This window comes from Fukomys damarensis, unplaced genomic scaffold, assembly GCF_012274545.1.
Source record: "Fukomys damarensis isolate Sample0158 unplaced genomic scaffold, DMR_v1.0_HiC HiC_scaffold_17, whole genome shotgun sequence".
NCBI lineage: Eukaryota > Metazoa > Chordata > Mammalia > Rodentia > Bathyergidae > Fukomys > Fukomys damarensis.
In genome coordinates, this window is record NW_022900929.1 from 1687992 (window position 1) to 1710969 (window position 22978).

At 41.1% G+C, this 22978-nt stretch overlaps 1 protein-coding gene and 1 pseudogene across 1 annotated transcript in view; both read left to right on the forward strand.

Moving 5' to 3' along the window:
• The window catches only part of Baiap2l1 (BAR/IMD domain containing adaptor protein 2 like 1), a 74970-nt gene that overhangs the window by 14367 nt on the left and 37625 nt on the right, over positions 1–22978 (forward strand). The window contains exon 3 of the mRNA XM_010642742.2: positions 5320–5406. Within this exon, the coding sequence (XP_010641044.1) occupies positions 5320–5406 (87 nt within the window). The remainder of the gene's footprint in view (positions 1–5319; positions 5407–22978) is intronic.
• On the forward strand, positions 140–1027 carry LOC104875346 (annotated as a pseudogene).

Genomic DNA, 22978 nt, shown 5'->3' on the forward strand with positions numbered 1-22978 from the left:
AAAAAAAAAAAAAAAAAAGCTTAACATTGAATTTTTAAAATTTCTTTGGAAATTTTATAGAAGTTGTATAAATTTATAGAAATTATCTATAATTTAATGGATAGAAACATGCAGAAATAGTACATAATATTAACTTGAAATGAGTGAACTGAATGGCAGCAGTAAGGTTACTATAAGTGATGTATTTTAGCTATCAAATCATGCTTTTTTGGTATGGCTTGGTTTCATTGCTAAAAACATATTTTCTGCTTTTTAAACCAAATTCTTTGTGAACTAATAACATGTAAATGTGTACTTACAACATTTGAGTAAGTGTCTAGTACACGGTGTTGTTTTCTTTTTTTATATATAGAAGAATTTCTTGCTTTAAGACGTATCACTTTTGAAAGTAACATAGGAAGTAGTATTTTTATCCTGAATGGAAAAACATCTAAATTAAAGATGGGACTTAGAATCTCATTTCAAAAGATAATAAGTGCCTCATGTAAAATGAATTTGAGTATTGGCATGTGCCTGTCTTTGGGAGCTAGAGTTGTTCACTGGTTTGAAGAAGTTTTCTATGGGGAAGATAATATGCAGCCCCAAAAAAGGCGGCAGTGGCAGTGGTAGCAGCACCACCTAAGGGCAGAGGCTGAGGCCCTGCATGGAGGCGCATTCTGCATTTTGAGAGCGCATGGCGACCTTAACATAGGTGCCAGCAGCTCCAAAGGTCAGGGCCTTTGACCCTTCACCATGGCAGTGGGGAGCAGTGTCCTGGAGACTGCAGACTCTGAGCAAGCCTTGGTGAGGCCTCAAGGCCTCCCTTCGTATTTACATGCCGCAGCTCCATGTTCTGTGAGGAGGATGGGGATCTGGCCCAGAGTTCTGTGAGGAGACAGTCGTCACCAAGAATGGCCAGAAGCAGGCCAAGCTGAGGCGGGTATACAAGAATCTAATTCCTCAGGGCATGGTGAAGCTGGATCCCCCCTGCATCCATGTGGATTTCCCTGTGAGCTTGGTGGGTGATAGACACAAGCACCCCCGCTGACCCAGTAAGAAACTTCCAGTCTCAAGGTGTGGCTTCCATTGAGCAGCTTGGGCTGGGGCCACAACCCTGAATAAACTCTTTTGGCCCAGGGCTGGAGATTTAACTCAGTGGTTCTGGTGCCTGCCTCAGAAGCACAAGGACTGAGTTCAATCCCCGGTACCAAAATCAAAACAAAACCAAAAAAACCCTTTGGACTCAGAACCTTCATCTGTGAGCAGGGCAGTCCTCGTATAAATTGGGGTTTGCTTTGTGTGTGGACAAGAGTTGGTTGGTGGCTAGCAAAGGCTAATGGCAGAGTTACCAGCACAGCTTTCCCAGCCACCCCCACAGGGAGCATGGCAGGGCATATGCCAGTCAGGAATGTGTGGTTCCTGGTTCCTTGCCTGGCCTGCTTTCTTCCAGGCTTGCCTAGGGCCCAGCACTACTAGAAGCTACAGCACTTTACATCAAAGTCTGCCTCCTTCCAGCCCCTGAACTTTGGGAACTCTGTACGAGTGGGAACTTCCTTTCCCTCATGTCCTTTACTCCCTAGTCAGAGCATTTCAGCCATTTGCTACCTCAATTCTTCCTGTATTGGACAGAGACTGGGGTCAGCACCAGCCTGATTCTTCCCACCTACCTGCCATTTGTTCCCACTTTCAGATGGACAGTTTGCTGGCTGTTAACAGAATGAGGACTGGTATGGGTAGCTTCTCCCTTTCCCAGGGCTTGACTAATGGCTCCCCAGGGCAACTAGTTATTGCCATCTCCTCAGTTAAGAGGTGCAGGCAGAGTCAGAACACGCTATGGATGTCTGTACCTATGGGGAGTTACCCAACCCTATTCTAAGCCCCCCTTGCCTTTGCACCAGGCATTCCCCCCCGACCTGGTTGGGAGGGTCCACTACCCTGTGATGAACAACATACTAGGGTTGGTACCAGTAGTGCTATGAAGAGCCCACCACTCTTCCCCCACAGTGTCCTCACCCTTCTGGATCCGTCAAGGTAAAGTACTAGGGCCCCTTGATAGGGACAAAAGGAGGCAAAAACACAAAAGGAACACTGTACTTAAAATGTGAAGATTTGTAAATAGTCTACTTCATGATGATGTTGGGGCAGATTGTTGTATTATTTGTTCAAATTCAATAATCATATTTGTAGATATTGTAAAAAAAATGCAGTCCAATAAAAGATAATATGCAGCCATACTGTTTCCTTACAAAAGGTGAATGCTATTATAATGTATCAGTTATCACCTTAAAATGCTAACAATCACCAAATTCTAACCTGTTTGTTAAGATAATTCTGTCCATGTAGCAAGTGTTACCCCCCAAAACACTCTAGGCTCTAGGTTCACCCTCTACCCTGATTTACAAAGACCACCAAGTAACATCAGTAGAACATTAGTTTCCATCCACTTTAGATCTCAAGAAGGCTTCAGATCAAGTTTCATATCTTTTACTTATCTCTTCTTTTCCTCTCCCATCACACCCCACCTTTGCTTGCTTCCTGTTGATAGTTTGAAAAAAACCCTTGACCTTCCATTCTTCAGCACAGGTATGCCCCAGGACAACGCAGTATGATGGCTGGGCTCTGAGGGACAGGGAGCCTTCTTGTAGTCACCAGGAAAAGTGAACTGCTTATTTACTTTCTTCTGCCTCGCTGTACTTTTTTGCCTGAGGCTCTGGATGTCAGGAAAGCAGTGGGTCTGGAACTGTTCTTGCTCCCAGCAGGGTCAGTGCCTTCTCCAGAGAGCAAGTGCCTAGAGTCTCTCCTCTGCTGACTCTCCCCCATGATTGTTTGATCACAAGGCCACAAAGTCATTGCTGTAGATGAATCTGTAGATAAAGGAAATCACTATGACTTGCAGTGGGCTTTTTTGTTTGTTTGCTTGTTTGTCTTTGTTGCTTTCTTCATAGCATGAGCTGCCTCTCTGAGACAGAGTTACAGGATTAATCACTGAGCTGCCTGCATCTAATCCTCCTGCTAAAAAGTCTTCTCCCAAAAGGGCTCTTACCACTTTAACACCTCCTGAGATTATTCTGCACTTTCATAAGTATTCCCAGAATTTCTGCCCACCATCTGGTTGTGGTTTTGCTGAAGCCACAGAGAAACTGAGATACATTTATAAGAATCTGGAGTACAGTTCAGGATGCCAGCCAGATGCACAGTCAACAGTTACATTAGAAAGCAGGGAAACATATGAATGGCTGAAAGTGTTGCTTAGACCAGTGCATGGGAATCTGAGCAGTAGGGATCAAAGTGGACTGGAGCAGGAGCTGAGCTTGCCAGCAGTTGGGTTTCAGCCGGCAAAAACTGCTTCTGATGGAAAAGATAGCATTCCAGCTAAGCACTAGGGCCCACACTGGACTGGTGAAATGCTGAAGAGGAGCAGGTGGGATTGGGCCAGCAGACATGAGCATTGGAATGCCACATCTGTCATCTATTGCTGCACAACAAACTGCCTTCAAGCTTGGTGACTTAAGGTCATAGTTTCTTATCTCTCTTATAAAGGGCAGTTCTCTGACCCCTGGGGCTCACTTCTGCTGCTTCAGAGAGCTGGTCTCAGGACTGGGGCTGAGGCACGTTCTCGCCCGTTCAGGGAGGCCAGACTACATCCTCATTCTGTGGCAGTGGCATGCCAAAGTACAGGCCCCAATACCTGGCATTTATCAAATCCCCGAGGTAGTTCTGCTTGCTCCTAGCACACTGGCCAAAGCAAGTCACATGGCCAAACCACCCCTAAGTGTGGAAGGAACCGCACAAACTGAGAATTCTGGGAGGGATGAGTCATTGAAGATCATTACATAATGTGAAAATCTGTGCACTCCAGGGAGCACAGGCTTGTGCTATGGACAGGAGGAGCCATTGAAGGCTTTTGAGCAGAACAGGAAGCCAATGAAACTATAGTTTAGGGAAAAATTATCTAGAGGTATATAGACTAAGCTAGATAAATACCACTAAAATAAAATTAATATGCTTCATTCCTTACAATAATAAGTAGTGGAAACAATCTTAATATGTTCACTAAGGAGGGCAAAATTGTAGAAATACTAATTTTGTATTAGTTCTGGATAAGTTATAATTTTTAAGTTAATTCAGGTTTATCATAAAAGCAAAGAAACTTTACAAGACTGAGGTTACATGGCTTTAATGTAAGTCAGCAGTTAATACTTTCAATTCAATGCGTGGATGCAAACCAGAATTTTTGTTTGAATTCTGTATAACCCTGCATGCCATTCTCCCACTAATTTGATTTTCAGTTTATCAGTACTTTACAATTTTAAATCCTCATTCCAAAACACACGTATTAACATGACAGCTCACTGGCTGCACACCTTGTTTTGAGGCGGAGCCACTTTTTCTTCAGTTCCTGCTGAGATCAGAGAGTCAAAAAACATTGTACTTTAGAATTGAGGAAGTGAAGTGCCTTAGCAGGAGTTGTGCACACTACTCTTGACTCACCACTGACCTTGGGAATGTCCCACAATATCTCCACTCCACCCCCTTAGCAGGGGCTGATAACTAACTTGTCTCCACATTATCAGGTAGATTAAGTAATGACCTGAAACGTCTACACAAAAGCTAATTGTTACTTTTCCTTTTATAATTGCACTTTAAGGGCATCCATAGTTTTATAAAATAATAATATAGCAGAGCATTTTATTTCCTAAGCTTATACTGACATATAGTAAAAGCCATAACTTAGTTTTTAAGACTCTATAATAAATGCTGAAATAGATAAATTTGTTGTGAGAGTGCTGTTATTTTGGCCTACAATCCCATCCACTGAACCTATACATGAATTAATTCTGTGTCCCTTTCATACCTTATTTTTATGTTTCACTTTAAAATCTATCTTTTGGGCCAGGGATTTAGCTCAGTGGTGCTGCCGCCTGCCTCACAAGTGCAATGACCAGAGTTTGATCCCCAGTACCAAAAAAAAAAAAAAAAAATGTTGATTACAATAAAATCTTTTAAGAATATATTCATTAAAATTGAGGAAAATTGCCAGGCGTGGTGGCGCATGCCTGTAATCCCAGCACTCGGGAGGCTGAGGCAGGAGGATCGATGTGAGTTTGAGACCAGCCTGGACTACATAGTGAGTTCCAGGTCAGTCTCAACTACATAGTGAGACCCTGTCTAAAAAAAACAAAACAAAACAAAAAACTGAGGAAAAGTACTGTACTAGAGTAACCTATAGTTATCCTGCCAGGAAAAGAGATAGGACAAGAGACGAGCAATGTTTAGGGGAAAAGAAACCTGTGTGTTCCTCCTTTCCTAAGTGATGACCGTGTCACTTCTCTTGTCTAGCTATGATCATGGCAGGAAAAGCCTACTACGATGGAGTGGCCAAGATCGGGGAGATGGCCTCTGGGTCCCCTGTGTCAACTGAGCTGGGTGAGTCAGCCATCTTTTTTTTTTATCCAAGCCTACCTTGTCATCCAGGACACCCTGGGGAGAGGGCAAGAGGTGGCCCAGATTGAGAATGGGAAGAAGAACTGGCCAGGTACTAAATAGTTCACATTCACCCTTGTCTGCGGAACTGGAGGCAGCAGGCCAAACCTGGAACCGGAGGGCTGAGTCGGGGGGGCTTCCCAGCTCTTCTAGTAACTAGGGCTCCTGCCTCTGGCCTTTGAGCTCTCCCCTGTGGCCTCTGATCCCCTAATTACCAAGCCAAAGGAGCCCTGACCTACATTCTGAACCCAAAGAGGTGGGTGAGCCATGCCTCCAACCAGGCCAGTGTTTCCTGTGACTCACCTTGTAGAAAACTCAACTCCTTACATTGCACTCTTGGCTCTCCCTGCTTCCACAGTCACTCTTGGTTGTGATTTTTCCGGTTTTGCTGGTATGAATCGCTCTCCTGTGCAGGCAGAGGGCAGCCACACCCTGGGCACCAGGCATGGCAGAGGGAGACTGGGTTTCTATTTACAGAGCCACTTCACTGTTACTGTCTCCTGCAAGAGAAGGTCTAGCTTTTAAATAGTCCCACACATTACCCTCATTTTTAAAACTTGTTGAATATTTTACTGTACATATTAAATATATTTGTGATAATTTGAAAGGTTCAGAAAACCAGGAGAGAATAGTAAAGAGTGTGTGTGTGTGTGTGTGTGTGTTTTCTGAAGAAGAAGTTTATCTCCAGTTAAAAAGTGGAAAGGGCAAGTTGAGGGAGAGCAGAGCACCAATACAAAATTGGGTTATAATGCTCACCTTTGGTGTCACATTGTCTTGAGGCTCATACTGACCCATCGGAGACTGGGGCCCAGTCAGGGGCTCGGTGACTGGCAGGACAGGGAACTGGGCTGTTGGGCATGAAGGTGATCTTAGGACTCATCCTCATTCCCCTTTACACTTGAGAGTTTATAAAGCTGTAGTCAGAACGTAGACTGTGGTCCTGAAGTGATGATGTATGATGAATTTGCCGATACTCCTGCAGTTAACGCAGTCCATTATGTGCAGAAGTTTTGAAATCCTTATTTGGGTGCTACAGGAGCCATGACTTCGGTGTGTACTGGAGACGGCCGATCTATGGAGAGTCTGTTCTAACAACTGCAGCCAGCCGTAGATAGACACAGACAGATAGCAAACCGAAGGGCATTTTGAAGAGTAGTTGAGATGATTATGGGGTGCCAGAAATAGAACTAAATTAACAAGAAACGTCCTATTTGTGTCAGGCATCGGAAAGAAGTAATATGACCCTTACATTAAAACATATGGTGCTCTGACTCACTGCTATTCAGTTTGCCTTTTTAATGTTTTATGGGTCTTGCCACTGTTTAAATAAGACTTCTGTTCCACACCTTACTTTATTCAGCTGTGAGTTCATAACGTTGAATCAACTATTTCCACAGCAACAGTGTTGGTACAAACACAAACTTGAAGCTCCAGTTTCAGTAAGGAAAATATGTTGAGGTGGTGAAGTTTCTTTCGTGTAGACATATTCAGAGAGGAGCTAGAAATGATTTTTGCTTTTAGTTTAGTTTTGTTTTTGCAAGATCTCATTTTGCTTATCTTTACTTTCTCATACAGCAGTTCCATGGTAAAATACTACCTCAGTAAGAGTTGCTATTGGAGGCCTAATGTTAACCTCTTTTGACTGGAATAGTTTTTTGGGTTTTTTTTTTTTTTTTTTTTTTTTTTTTGGTACCGGAATTGAACTCTGGTCCTTGCGCTTGTAAGGCAGGCCACCGAACCACTGAGCTAAATCCCCGGCCCCAGTATTTTTGTTTTTGTTTTTTGTTTTATTTTTGGTTTTTGAGACAGGGTCTCACTATGTAGCTCAGACTGACCTGGAACTCACTGTGTAGCCCCAGGCTGGCCTCGAACTCACAGCGATCCTCCTGTCTCAGCCTCCTGGGATTACAGGCATGCACCACTGCACCCGGCTTCACTGGAATAGTTTTTATTTTGTTGCTTTTAAAGTTTAGACTAAAATATCATCCTATATCTGTTTAAATTCTCTATGTAGAACAGTATTAATTAATTTTTTAAAAGCCAGGTGTGGTGGCTCACGCCTGTAACTTTAGCACTCTGTGAGGCTAAGGCAGGAGAATCCTAAATTCAAAGCCAGCCTGGGCAACTTAGTGAGACTCTGTCTTAAAATTTAAAAATAAGAAAAAGCTGGGACCTTGTTCATTGTGACAGCCCCAGGTTCAATTCCCAGTACTGAAAGAAAAAGAAAATCAAAGTAGATTGTATTTTTCTTGTTTTTAAAGAAGATGTTATAGAGCCAGGTGTTGTGGCGCATGCCTGTAATCCCAGCACTCTGGAGGCTGAGGCAGGACCTAGGCTACATTTCACGTTCAAGGACAGTGGAAACTGTCTAGTCAAACCTTGTCTCAAAAAACCAAAAACAAAGTAAATATCCACAGCTAAAAATCAGCAGTAGTATTGTTGTAGCACTGTCTTTACTAATAGAGTTGCATCCAAACAATGTATTAAAAATTTGAAATAATTCACAATCTTTACATATGTAATAATATTGCTCCAGTCTAATATAAAATTTATAACTTTTTTTTTTTTTTTTTTTTTGGTTTTTTGAGACAGGGTCTCACTATGTAGTTGAGAATGACCTGGAACTCACTATGCAGCCCAGGCTGGTCTCGAACTCACAGTGATCCTCCTGCCTCAGCCTCCCGAGTGCTGTGATTACAGGCATGAACCACCATACTGGGCTGATTTTGGCATCCCCTTTCTGGAATCAGCTCACCTATTGCTATCTGAATAATTAGGATGTTTTTGGCTCAAAGTAATAAAATACCCAACTAATGATGATTTAAATAAATGTGCTTATTATTCCCTAAGCCAAGAGTAGCAAGTTATCAGTTGTCACTAAGAGCCGAGGTTTCTGATCTCTTCTCATCTTCATGCCCTTTTTTCTTGTGGTACCAAGAGAGCTGCCAGTCTGGCCATCACATCTGTCTTCCCTTGTCTCCAAAGACAGAATCTCTTCTCACTTTGGTGTGTCCCTTTACAAAGGAAGAACCCAGAAGCCCCAGCACAGAGGAGCCACTCATGTCCTGTGCCCCAATTTAAATCATCTGTCCCCACGTGCTGTTGCCAGAAAGGCTTCCTGGTATGGTTAGCTGAGGGTTACAGAGGAGGAGAGGACACAGTCTTAGGAAGTGGCATGAGGATGGCCCCACATCAGGCATCTCTGGCATTAGGGTCTGGTTTCAGCAGCTTCGGATGAAGGGGAAGGCATTGTACAAATGTGGTCGCTCCGGCTGTTCAATGGAATTTCCCGTTACTTCTGTTTGCCTGTGTCTCTGACTGGAATGTCTGCTGTGTGGCTGGTTTGTGGTCTTCAGACTGTGTCTCCATTGTTTCTCCTGCATCCTTGGACTTCTTTTCCAGAAGAACATAGGCATTTTTCCTAGCCTGTTCCTATCTTGAAGTGTGAATCCAAACACAGAGGAAGAAGTAGAGCACTAGGATAATTTGGGGGTTTTCTGTCCATTTGTGTTTTTTCTAAGTCTTGGAGCATCTTGTGATCTTGAACTCATGTACTTCTCCTGGCTGCCTCTCACCTTCCATTTCTCCACTATTGTCTTCGCTGCCAGTATCCACAGGGGCTGATCAGCAGCTGCTTTCCCTTGTGGTCCCCACAGCCTTGAGATTGAAAATTAGGGGAACAGGAAAGTGAAAACCATCTTCCACACAGTTACTTACTGCTCAGCTAAAACTACTTATTATTATGTATCCTTCCAGTGTTTTCTTCTGACTAGTGTGCCTGCAGTTGTCTGTGTGACTCTTTCCTGGCAGCCACCTAAGACTGCGTTCACATGGTAAAAGTAGTAACGGCACACACTGAACACTTGCTCTGTGCGAGGCCCAAACCAGCACTGTCCATGTGTGGTGTCAGCATTCAGTCCTCACGAGAGCCTTGTGCATTAGGTGTAGGTTCCTAGGCCGTCTCTCTTACAGGTAAGGCCCAGAGGGGAGATGCCTCGCCCCAGACCACTCACCTAGTCGGTGGTCTGTCTTAAGTCTCAGCTCTTCACTTTGCTGAAGCAAGGGGAAGAGAAAGGAGCCAGCCAAGAAGGGGATTAGTGAAGAGGAAGACCATGGGACCCCTACAGTGGGGTCTTTTCAAGGCCCCTTATCTATCTTTATCAAGAAGATAAAGGAAGAGTTATTAGTAGTGACAGTGGAGCTGGCTAGTGTAGTATGAGCAGTGACCAGTCCTTTCGGAAACAGTTTTACTAGGGTCCTGACGTTAAACACCAGGTGTCATGAGGTTAGAAATCAAGGAAATTCCAGAGAAGTAGCACATATGCACAAAGAAATGCACAGGCACACGCATGTGTGCACACAGGCACACACATGCTATTCCTCTGTGCTACTCTTAGAAGTATTGCTTAACAACTGGGTGTGGTGACACGTTCCTATAATCCAAATTCTCTGGGAGGCTGAACAGAAGGATCACATGTTGGAGCCCAACCTGGGCCACTTAGCAAGACCCTGTCTTAAAATAAAAATTAAAAATGGGCTAGGGATGTAGCTCAGTGCAAAAGCCTAGGATTCAATCCCTAGAACTGCTTTAAATTAAAAAATAATAATCATTTTTTAAAAAGCAAATTGCCTGTCCACCACACACACAAAAATGTTGCTTAGCTTTTGTACTGCAATCTTCCATCCAGAAACTCAAGTCTTAAGTGGCCACTGTGTCACCATGTGCCAGGTACCGAGCTTTGTCTATCACCTCATTTCATCCTCGTAGCTACGGATTGAGTTTTCCCGGATGTTCCCATGGATGGCTACAGGTCCTGAGGGTAATAAGCCTGGCAATCACATCTTTCCGAACAGGATCAGAAGTATCCTCACGGGGTGACCAATTGGTCAGTCATCCCCACCAGTGTGCTTTGCAGCCAAGCAAAACTGGGACAGGGGTCATGGAGGCCACTCCCCAGGGTGCTCAGCACTTCAAGCAAGAAGCCCTGGGTTGCAGAGTACACTGTGCCCCGCTGGAGCCCGGGAAGGATCCAGAGCAGCGAGGCCAGGCTGCACTCTACTTACCTTGAGACTGCCATGTAGAAGGCTGCCTGTCACTGAGAGATGTTCCATAAGGGTCCCTTTGTTCCATTGCTGCTGTCAAACTTGTGCTGCAACTCTGACCAACATTTCACCTTTGTGATGGACATTCTTCCGTCAAGTAGGTAATGTGAGTTTGTAAGAATAGGTATTTTTCCCCTGATTATTCTTGATCATCCATGAGCCAGTTGTTTAGTTCTCTCCATTGTATCTTTTTTTTTTCTATTTCATTAATCTGTCTTCCTATATTTAAATTCTTCCCTCTATTTTTGGATAACTCTATCCCTTTCCTCATTTCTTAAATTGTGCATTTAACTCAGTAATGTTAAATAGAGGCAGTCCTGGCTTTTCATGGTAATAGGACCATTAGAATGACTATGCATGTAGATGGGGAGGGAAGGAAGGGGTAAAGGGAGGGCAGGGGTAAGGGGAAAAAATGAGAATCAAGACTTGTCATGTAGAGGTACAAGATCCCAACAATGAATGTAACTGTACTGTATCCCTAAAATGTACCAATAAACTCAATTAAAACTGAAAAAAAAGAATGACTATGCAAGTTGAATCAATGTAGTCATCTTACTATTCAATGGAGAAAAATTGTTTATTTTTTTACTTTTAAAATGTTTGTCAAAAATATTTAAAACTCATCAGTTATAAGGTATAGGGAAGTGAAAAAATAGTAAAATTGATATTTAATTATACATTGTAATTAAAATCATTAAAAACATTAGGAATTAGTGTTTTGGGCTATAAAAAATTATTAAGTAATTTTAACACTGCCTTCTTGTGTATAACTAAGAATGTGGAATGAACATTTGTTCTTTAGCAAATAGTTGTAATCCTTTCTAGGTTTGAATCAGTCAAGATATGAAAGAAAAAAATAAACCTAATTTCTGCTATTATGCTCTCATGACTTAGAACACTTCTGTGACCAAATGTTTAGCAGGGGGCAGTCATACCATGCAAACGGTTCTGCATGGGACCGCAGCTGGGGTCCTCATGTTCCATTCACCCGTCATTACCTACTTGAGCACAGTGGCAGATCACAGTGGTAAAGGCCAACACCACAAGGCAGCTGTGTTTTAGAACCAACTGCAGTGATAGGTTGTCACCCATACTTTGGAGCTGTCAGCTGTACATGGGTTCCCGCCATCTCCTCCTAGGGCTTGACTAGCTTGTTGGAGTGGCTCACAGAACTCAGGGAAACACCTACTGCCAGTTCATTGAAAGGATTTACAAAGGATTCAGATGGAGAAACACTTAGGGCGAAGTTAAACGGGAAAGGTAAGGAGCTTTTGTGCCTTCCTGGGTGTGCCAGCCTCTAGGAACCTCCACATGCTCAGCTCTCTAGAAGCTGCCCGAGTCTAATCCATTGCGATTCTTTTGGAAGCCTTATTACATAGCCATGATAGACTGAACCATTAGCCAGTGTCCTGACAACCAGTACGTATCTTGAGTCTATCCTGAGCCCCAGCCTTGGTCAACTCATTAGCATACCTGAAGGCACTTATGCCTCAGAGACTAGAGTCTAAGTACTGTAGGAGTTTTGTGCTAAGGAAACAGCAAAGACCAAATACTCACTTGACGGTGTCATGAGCAGGGATTTCAGTATCATGAAATATCTTCAAGGGTTCGTTAAGGTGAAGAGGATTTTTGCTGTGTTGCTCTCTTTGAAACATCTTCATCCTTTTCATTACAGCCACTATCTTCAGTGAGGTTGATAAATTTGAGCCCCGTTAGATTCTTGTGGCTGCACATCCAGTCTTTGAAACCTCAGAAGTGTCAGCATTCCTAGTCATCTGTATCTTCCTTACACCACTGACATCTGGGCCAGTATTACCAATTTTTATTTCCTTTGCTGCACTTCCAAATTTTCTGGCCAGTTTGTTTTTCAGTTATTCATTTTTGTAACATGTCACCTGGATTAACACAGGGAGATGAGGAGACAGCTACATGCTTTGCTATCTCTGTGCATTTTATTTGCTGGCCTTAGACCAGTGCTACCCTATCTTACTATGAGGGGATAGTAAGTCTTGGTACATAGTAATAAATTCTAGCCTTGCCTTTATTCAAGATTGGCTAAGTATTCTATTTTTTCTTCTTGTAGAATTGGGGATAGAACCCAGACCCTCATGCATGCTTGGCAAGGGCTCTAACATTGAGCTGCATCCTCAGCCTTTGTCTTGGGTATTCTTGAACCTTTCTATTTACTTATATTTTAGAATCAGCTTATCATTTTCTCCTTCTAAAAAAATACCTTGAGATTTTGACCAGGAATACGTGGAGCATTAACATCTTAATATTCAATATATGAAGATGGTGGATCCTTTCATTTATGTGGACATTTACTTTCTGGAGTTGTTTGCTTTCTTGTTTGTTCATTTTTTGAGACAGTGTCTCATATGTAGTTTAGGCTGGTCTTGAACTCACTATGTAGCCCTTAAACTTTAGGCAATCCTCCCTCATCAGCCTCCCAAGTGCTGGGGATTAGAGTCATGTGCCACCTTACCTGGCTTTAATTTCTGTATTTTTCAGTATAGAAGCCTTGGACATTGTTATGTACTCATCTCAGCACTCACGGTAGGGTTTTTTGGTCTATCATAGTATTTTAAAATTTTTATCATCTAATTGCTGGTTCCATTAATTTTTTATTTTCAGTCACTCGTTACTGTGAATTTTATTTGCTGTAATTCTTTTTAAATCTACAAACTAATTTTCAACATATTTTTATAATAGTTTAAGGGACAATTCACGTATAACTCACCCGCTTGAAATACACAGTTCCAGATGGCACGCAGCACAGTGGTAGAATGCATGGCTCGTATGTATATGGCCCTGGGCTTGATTCCTCAGCACCAAAATAGAGAACTTATTGTTTACTGTGTTCACAAAGTTGTGCAGATATTGCCACATCAACTTTAAAATATTGTCATCACCAGAAGGAAACTGTACCTTTTAGCAGTCACTTCCTATTTAATATTATTTCTGGCCATATTCAACAAGTACCAAACTTTCCACCCTAAAAATTAATGCTGGGCATTTCATATAAATAGAACAATATGATATGCAGTCTTCTGTGCTTGGCTTGCTTTATTTAGTGTGATAATTTCAAGGTTTATTCATATTGTAGTATGTCTCAGTACTTCGTTTCTTTCTTTTTTTTTTTTTTTTTTTTTTTTTTTTTTTTTTTTTTTTTTTTGTTACTGGGGATTGAAATCGGGACCTTGCGCTTGCCAGGCCGGCAATGGAACCACTGAGCTAAATCCCCAGCCCTACTTCATTTCTTTTTATGGATGAGTAATATACTCTTATTCAAATTGTGCATCCATCATCTGAAAATCTGAAACTTTTGAGTGTCAACATGACTCTGTAGGAGAAAGCTCCACAGCTGACCTCATGGGTTGGGTTCCAGTCAAAATACAGGTGCATTAAATAGGCTGTAGGTCGAGGATTTAGCTCAGTGGTTCCACCACCTGCCTTGCAAGCTCAAAGTCCTGAGTTCAATCTCTGGTACCCCCCCAAAAAAAATTTTTTTTGATTGTATAAAATAACCTTCAGGCTATATAAGGTATATATGAAACATAAATGAATTTCATGTTTAGACCTGGATCACTACCCCACTATGTATATGCAAATATTTCAAAATCTGGAATCCAAAACATTTCTGGTCCCTAGCATTTCAGGTAAAAGATACACATCCTATATAGATTATGACCTATTTTATTTATCCACTTACTAGTTAAAGAACATTAAGGTTGTTTGCACCTTTTAGCTATTAAAAATAAATCTGTAAGGGCCAGATCAGTGGCGCTGCGCCTGCCTTGCAAGCACAAGGTCCTGAGTTGGACCCCTGGTACTGGAAAAATAATAATAAATAATAATACTAATAATAATGCTATAAACATTCACGTGCAAATTTTGTGTATGCTTTTCCTTCCCTTGGTTATATATTTAGAAGTGGAATTTTCGGCTCCCATAGTAATTCAAAATCGAACCTTTAGAAGATCAGTCTGACTCATAAAATGTGTCGTTTTGTATTCCCACCAGGTGTGTATGAAGGTTCCAGTTTCTCTACCACCCAGCCAACACTTGTTGCTATCTAAAACTTTGTTTGGCGGTACTGGGGATTGAAGCCAGGGCCTTACAAATGCCAGGAGAGTGCAGTACCACTGAGCTATGCCTCAGCCCTTTTTACAATTGTTTTGTTTTTTACTATAACTCTCCTAGTGAATGTGAAGTAGTTTTCATTCTTATTCCTCTCATGACTAGTTATATCTAGCATCTTCTTATCTTTGTACCAGCCATTCATATATCATCTTTGGAGCAAGGTCTATTCAGATCTTTTGCCCATTTCAAATTCAGTTATCTTTAAAGTTTTGTTGTTTGTTCTGTCATTTATGTAGCAGTTCCATTGTTTAACGTTCTTGAGGGTCTAATCCTACTGATGTTGTTACTGGGTCTCCTAGATCTCATTCATGAAGGATTCTTCCTCTGAGGGTTTTGTTAGGTCATCTTTTTGTTCTCTACCATCTATGGATAGTGTAGAAGTTTTGCTACTGGAAATTACCAAGAAATGAAAAGGAGCAAAGCCAAGCACTGAGAAAGCTTCTATGGGTCATTGGTAAATAACGTAATTTATTTGTACAAAGAAGTAAGCACTGTAATGTAAATATGCAAAGTTTGAATGTTACTGCAGTTATCTGAAATGTAGTGGTGACAGATGTGAGTTATCTGTTATTCTTCCAGGCATACATTTCATCTTCCCAAGACTTCAATTCTTTTCTTTTTTTTTATTTTTATTTTTGGTTAAGTCAATTTTATAATTTTTTCTTAAAAATAAAAGGTTGAGCCAGGCACAGTGGTTCATGCCCATAATCCCAACACTCCAGAAGCTGAAGGAAGAGGATCACTGCAAGTTCAAAGCCAGCCTGTGCTAGATAGTGAGTTTGAGACCCTGCCCCACCAAAGTAAAAAATTAAAATATTGTTTATAGAGTCTATTCTGTTTTAGAAAATATCCAGAAAATGTGTCATTTTTTTTAAAGCACATTTGAAAATACCAAAAAGTGATGATTTTAGGAAATATCAAATTCTGGCCACTTTTAAGCTAATGCTCTCTTCTCACTTATTGAAGAGAATAACATATATTTTTAAGGCTCTTTCAAACTCATTTTGCCAAAGTACCACATTTTATCAATTATACTTTTAACTGCAGGGGTAACCAAACTACAGCCAGAGGCTGGTCAGCTCTTGTTACTAAATAGTTTTATTGGAACATGACCACATCCGTTTTTTCACATATCATCTGTAGCAGCATTCAGGCTATAAGGGCAGAGGTGAATGGTTACAACAAAAGTCTGGCCCACAAGCCTAAAATGTTCATGATCTGGCCCTTTACAGACCCTTGCTTACCCACACAGTAGAAGACCTTATTATCATATGGTTCATTAAATGTGAGTGGTCAGTCATATAAAGGATTTGATATCCTTTTCTCCAAAGGAAAAAGCTTCTTAATAACATCTGTCCAAGTTCCTAGGTTTAACAGACATTCCACAGCATGATTCTAACCATCACCCTAGTGTAAGAAGCTCAGGTCCTTAACCACTTACCCTATGCAGGAAACAACCAACGAAAACCCAAAGCTGTGTGGACAGAATGGCAGGTCCACATTTTCACGCACTGTGTTCGTTTGATAAAGTGAAAGTTATGGGGTTGAATTCGTGAGACTATTGTCAGGGAGTTCCTGCAGGCGCACATAGACCTTCCCTGTACACATATGTTCAGCCCGGGCAGGGTACTGTACTGACCCAGAAGCACTCCTTTTAAAGAGGAAACTGAAGCCGGGTGTGGGGACGCATACCTGTAATCTCAGCACTCGGGAGGCTGAGACAGGAGGATTGACTGTGAGTTCGAAACCAGCCTGGGCTACATAGTGAGTTCCATAGTCAGTCTCAACTACACAGTGAGACCTGGTCTCAAAAAAAGACATTTTAAAGAGGAAACAGATTTGAGTAAACTTCCAGTTTCATCCTCAAGTCAACCTACATTTATTTTTAAAACTTAGAAAACATTGAAAAGTTAAAAGGGAAAATAGAAATGGCCAGGGGAAATTGTGGCAGAGAAAAGTAAAGTTCTCATTTCTCAAAAAAACTCAAATACTTTCTTTGAGGAGTTTATAAATTTGCTTTGAGCGCCTTACAGCTTACTGTTAGAGGCTTTTACTTTGTTTCAGTTTTGTCAGCTATTCCATTATTTTGAACCATTTATTTAATTGTTGGGTCAGTTTCTTAAATTAGACACAAAACAGATTTTATCTTCTCACCATCAGGGAACCTAGAACATCAGAGGATTGTTGATAGGATGTTAAAAGGTCGTGCAACTTCAAAAAAATACTGTTTTGGTGATACTCATAATCCAATGTGACAATCTTGGTCTTAAAAGAAAGAACAAAAAATTCTGGGAGATTTTTAAAGGTATGTTACTAATTCACAAAAACATTACAAATACATCCCTATTATCTAAATAAAAGAAGTCATACTAGAGTCAGTGAGAGCGTTGCTGAGCCGAAGCAGTTAATTGACCAAAATTACTTTACTTCATCTTTTGGTTACAGGGGAGGCTCACTTTTTTGCTCACTTTTTTTTTTCTTTTTTTTTTTGAGACAAGGTCTTACTCTATATATAGTTCCAGTTGCCCTTGAACTCACTGGGTAGTCAAATCTGCCTGCCTTGGCCTCCTGCGTGCTGGGGTTTCAGGTATTCACTACTGTGCCTGGCCTAATGCTCACTTTAAAGAGATGAAAATCCTTTCCACAAAAGTAGGAAAGAAACAATAGAGGATTCTTTTTATTTACTTAACAGTCCCTGCTGTGTGTTAGGTACTGTTCTAAACACCTCACATTAACAGTTGTCATGACAGACCTATGAGGTATGCTATTAACATTTCCATTTTACAGATGTGGAAACGGGTTCAAAGAGAGTGACTCCTGAGGTCAGTCACCCAGCCATTAATAGCTGGTTAATTTGATCCCAGGCTGTCTGCCAGCCATGTGACTTATTGTGCCAGTTTAATTTGCTTTATATCAGAAAGATAGGCTTTTCTGACATGATTTATTTTATGCCTGTCAGATTACCCTGCCCTTTATGGCTCAGCAAATTAAAAACTTTGTTAAGTAGCAAACCATTCATTATGTAGTCTTACACTTTTAGGATATGTGAGAGTAAGTTAGTGTTTCCTGTTTCCCTCAGACAGTCAAGATTGTATAGTTTCTACTTTGGAGCATTTGTGACATGACCATTTATCCTAGCCTTTTTTATTGTATAATTCAGATTGGGATTTGGAAAAGATTTGGTTTTCCTGGAATCATGACCATGATAAATGCCTTTATAGAGACCTTGCAAGTGACTATTCTTATCTTAGTTTTTATCTTACTATTTCTTACACAACACGTTTTTCTCCCTTTTGGGCCAGAAAAGACTTTAGCTATAAATTATAAAGGAAGATAGACTTATAATTTATAAATGTATAACTTATAAAGTCTATACTTTCCATAGGCCACATAAGTCCATATATCATTGGGCATATTGGTATAAAAATTCCTAAGACTTTACAATTTGTATTATAAATTGTATTTCTGTTTTTTTGTTTCTCTTTGTTTTTGATTTTTGGTACCGGGGATTGAACCTGGTCCTTGTGCTTGTGAGGCAAGCAGTTGGATTACTGAGCTAAATCCCCGGCTAAATTGTATTTCTTTATCAAAGTTGTTGTAAGAAAAGTACTCGTCTCAGTTCTGAAGTGTCTGCATGTATACATGCTGATCATTATGAAGGCTGGGATTTAGCTCAGTGGTTTTGCCGCTAGCCTTACAAGCACAAGGACCCAAGTTCAATCTCCAGTACCAAACTACTAAAGACTACATGTATCAAAGCTAGCTCGTCAGATCAAGATTCATCAATTTAACATTTAATGCTTCCAGATTGCTTGGCACATCCTAAATAGAAATCTACAGCAACACTGCCTACTTTTCATTGTACTTTATTATACCTGCCCATTCCCTGAATCTTGGAATTTTGAAGTATGCAAACAGAAACTTATGTTTAAACCACATTTTTACAATTTATCAAATTGGTCCTTTTCTCCTTAAAGAGTACTGAATGTCCTAGCAACTGGAGTGGGGGAGGGTGTAGGTGCTCTCATTCTTATGCTGTTAGCCACAGCTCACATCTAGTCCTGGTGAGGGGGCCATCACTATTGTCCTTAATCACCAGAGCTCCTTACATTCTCTCACAAGTGGAAGTAGATTTCCTATTCTGTTCCTAGCACTATACTGTGTCTGAAATTAAGGTTCAGAAACAAAAGCACTGAGTTGTAACACACAGCTTGAGGAAGTTTACAGCATGCTGAGAACACAAGTAGCTTTGATAGGAAACACAAGAAAAAACAAAGAGGCATGATCCCTGTGACAGTGGACAGCCAAGTAAAGGGCAGAGGGTCTTACCCAAAGGTAGATGTAGTTGGAATTGTGAAGGGTATAGAGCCTGGCCTGGTCACACCAGATACACCACTTGCTGTGGTGCTGAGATAGGAGTGGACAGTTCTGGTGGAGGGTCAGGTAGATCTCTTATTCGTTGCAGTAGGGTTCTAAGGGCCCAGGATTTGGCTCAGTGGTTCCACTGCCTGCCTCACAAGTGCAAGAGCCCAAGTACAATCCCTGGTACCAAAAAAAAAGAAAAGTAAATGCACTTCTCATACTCTTTCCTGTTCCATGTGACTTAAGAAAATTATTAAAAGCAAAGATGCCAAGCACATGAAAAGATGCACATTATCATTAGCTAGTAGAAAAATACAAATCAAAACTAGGAAGATTACCACTTCACCCTAACAAAGTGGCTATAATCGAGACATGATAGCAAGTACTGGTGAAGGCAGAGAATTGGGAGCCTTGTACATTGCTGGTGAGAATGTGTAATGGAGCAGTCACATTGGAAAGCAGCTTGCCAGTTCCTTAAAGTTTAAGCATCATGTTACCATATGACCCAGCAATTCTAAACCTTAGCTACCTACTTAGGAGAAATAAAACCTAAGCCCACACCCAATCTTGAACACAAATGTTGATAGCAGATCTATTCATGATAGCCAAGAGATGGAAACTACCTACATGTCCAACAAGTAATGACTGCAAAAGCAAATGTGATCCATTCACAGAATGAAGTACTATGTTATTTAGCCATAAAAAAAGAATGAAGTACTGATATATGCTGCAATATAGATGATACTTAAAAATGTGGTGGATGAAAAAGCCACATAGTGTATTTTTTAATTTATATGAAATGTCCAGAGTCAGCAAATCCATAGAAACAGAAAGGAGATTTAGAAGTTTCAAGGGGGATAGGGAAATGAGACATGGCTGCCTAGTAGTTACAGAGTTTCTTTGGAGTGGCAAAATATTTTTGGACTGGATTTGTGGTGTTGGTTGTGTGACATTTTGTAAATGTACTAATGTTACAGTTGGTGACCTATGCATATTCTATCTCTAAAACAAAGTATAGCTCTTTGGAAAAGTTTCCAACTTGAGATATCCTAATTCATACTAAAAATATTATAATAGACATTGTAGTAATTCAAGAGGCTGGCTGTATACACTGTACTTGAACCTGTAGGACCAGCAGTTTATAAATGTTTCCTGACCCTCCAAAAAGTTCAGGCAGCTCAGCAGCAATTCCCGTAACATCCACTTGTTACCTTGTTCTCTTCAACTTTTCACACGGGGAAATCTGAAGCTTGGGTTAAGGTCCTGGCTGGTCAGAATCTTCCAGAAAGTATACTATATGCTTTACAGCACTTCTCATGTACGACCTGCGAGTGCATAACACAGCAGATGAATTTGTTCCCATTCACGGCAATGCGAAATTCAGGGATCTCACACAATTGTTACCATAGTCAGCTGAGGGAGAAGGTGTCATTCCAACTTTAGGATTATGAAAATGGACATTCAATCAAATAACTGGCCTAATGTGTCACAACCTGCAAGGAGTGATGTTGGGATTTAGATTCAGATGCGCTGATCGTAAGGATAGTGGAAGATTTACCTAGCTCATAGAGCTCAAGTTTTGAGCCTCTCATTCTTCTATCACCCTTCTAAAACCTTGTTCCTAATTTTAAATTTATCATTTTGTATTCTTAAAGAAGACCCCATAAAAAGTTGGGTATCTATGCAGAGAGCACATCATGAAAGCAGTCTGTAAAAGCTGGAAAATTGGTCATATGAAAGGATTTAGATCTCCTGTATGTTGCTCCGTAAGTCCAGTAGAAGGAAGAAGCAGGAGGCCAGAATCTGGTTCAGTATTAAAAGTGGTCTTGGAGCTGGGAATGGTAGCACAGGCCCATAATCCCAGGGCTCTGAGAGGCTGAGGCAGGAGGATTTTAAGTTTGAGCCCACCTAGGCAGCTTAGGAAGACCCTGTCTCAAAGTATGAATGAATGAATGCATGTACGCGTGCATGCACATGCATAGGGATGCAGCACAATGATAGGGGATGCCCTTGGGTTTGATCCTCCATATGGGCCTTGGGACAAGCCTTGTGTAAAGCCTGGACAGGAGCTGTGAGCAGCTGTGCTTGCAGCAATGTTTCAGGAGTGATATACTGAGCTGGGTAAGGTATTCCTATAAAGGGATTTGCTAGAGGCAAGTTACCACAAATGCACCATCCCTGCCTGTCTCAGTGACAAACTTTAAGTAAAGCAAGATAGTGAGAAATAAAAATAATTTGAGGTAAGTTTAGAAATGTTTATTGACTGACTATATGAATATCTGGGTATTGGGCTCTAATCCTAGGAATCTAAAACTAGGAATCCTAATTTTCTCTAGGTTTTATTGAAACCATGGCCATCATTTATAGTATTACTGTAAGACCTGGGCCCCACCTTCAGAATACCTGTAGCATAGTAAGGGGGATTGTGAAAATATAGAATGCATAGTTTTGAGATTTTTTGTTTTCTTTCCCTATTTGTTTTGGTACTAGGAGTTGAACTCAGAATTTCACAATGAGCTACATCCCCTGCCTTTTTGTTGTTTTTGTTTTCAGATGGGATCTCGATAAATTGGTAAATTGCCAGTCTGGGCTCAAACTTGCAATCCTCCTCTCTCAGCCTCCTAGAGTGCTGGAATTGCACACATGGAACAGCAGACACACATAGTTTTTTGTGGTTGGTTGGTTGGTTTTTTTGCAGTACCGGGGATCCAACTCAGGACCTTGTGCTTCCAAGGCAGTCACGGTGCCACTGAGCTAGATCCCCGGACCTTGAGACATACATAGTTTTAATACAGAACAGATTTCACAGGAAGAGATCATTCCACCATCCCAAAGGGCAGCATGGCCTGTGGAAGGGATGGGGATTTCTGGGGGATGGAGCAGGGCTGTCTCCAGTTACCTGGGATTTGGGGCTTATGGAGAGGATTATGGGAGACAATGGATAAAAGACAAATTAGAACCTTGTTACTTTTTGTGCCAGGCCCAGTTTCTGTGTGCATATGTCATGTTTCAGTTGAAGTAAGAATCATTAGGACTAAAAGGGCATTAGTCATTCAAAGTTACTAATATTTTAGGGACACGGGTTCAGAGATAAAATACAAATTACCAGATGACTAAAGAGGCACCTGAAACAGCAGGCTCTTTATGAGGAAGAGCTGAGCTTTTGGAGTCAGGAATGTCCATCCCTGTATCTCTCGAGTGCCCTGAGGCTGAGGCGCAACTCACAGTCACAGCCTTATGGTGACTTCTGTCTCTCTTTTTTCTGTAATGTATCTGGTTGAATATTTTAATTTTAATCCTCTTTCATTCTCTATTCAATCCTGCCCAGTTTCCCACTTACATTAATATTTTATAATAACCTTAGGAGTCCTAGGAAATTGAACACTTTCATTATATGATGAAAATTAAGATATGCTTCATATTTGGAAAAGTATACCTTTACTGGAAAATGAACCTAATAAATGTAAAACTCTGTTTTTATCTTTATTATTTTTAACTCAAGTCTGTGGCTATAAACTTCATGTACTGTCCCCTGATCCCCACCCTCATATGAGACTCTAACCCCGGACTCATGCATGCTTGGTGAGTACTCTACCACAGAGCTACAGCCCCAGCCCATTTTATTTTTCAAGATAGGGTCTCAAGGCTGGGGATTTAGCTCAGCAGTTCTGCCGCCTGCCTCGCAAGCATTAGGACCTGAGTTCGATCCCTGGTACCCAAAAAAAAAAAAAAAAAAAAAAATAGGGTCTCACAAATCCATTTACATCATTTGGCTGTCTATTGACAGCATCAATGGCTGTCTATGTTGCACTGCAAATTTTCCTCTGCTAGCACCAGCAAAAAGCCCTGTGCCAGAGAGGAAGATGGGGATTGAGTACTGGATCTATTTGTTTGTGTTTTTGTTTTT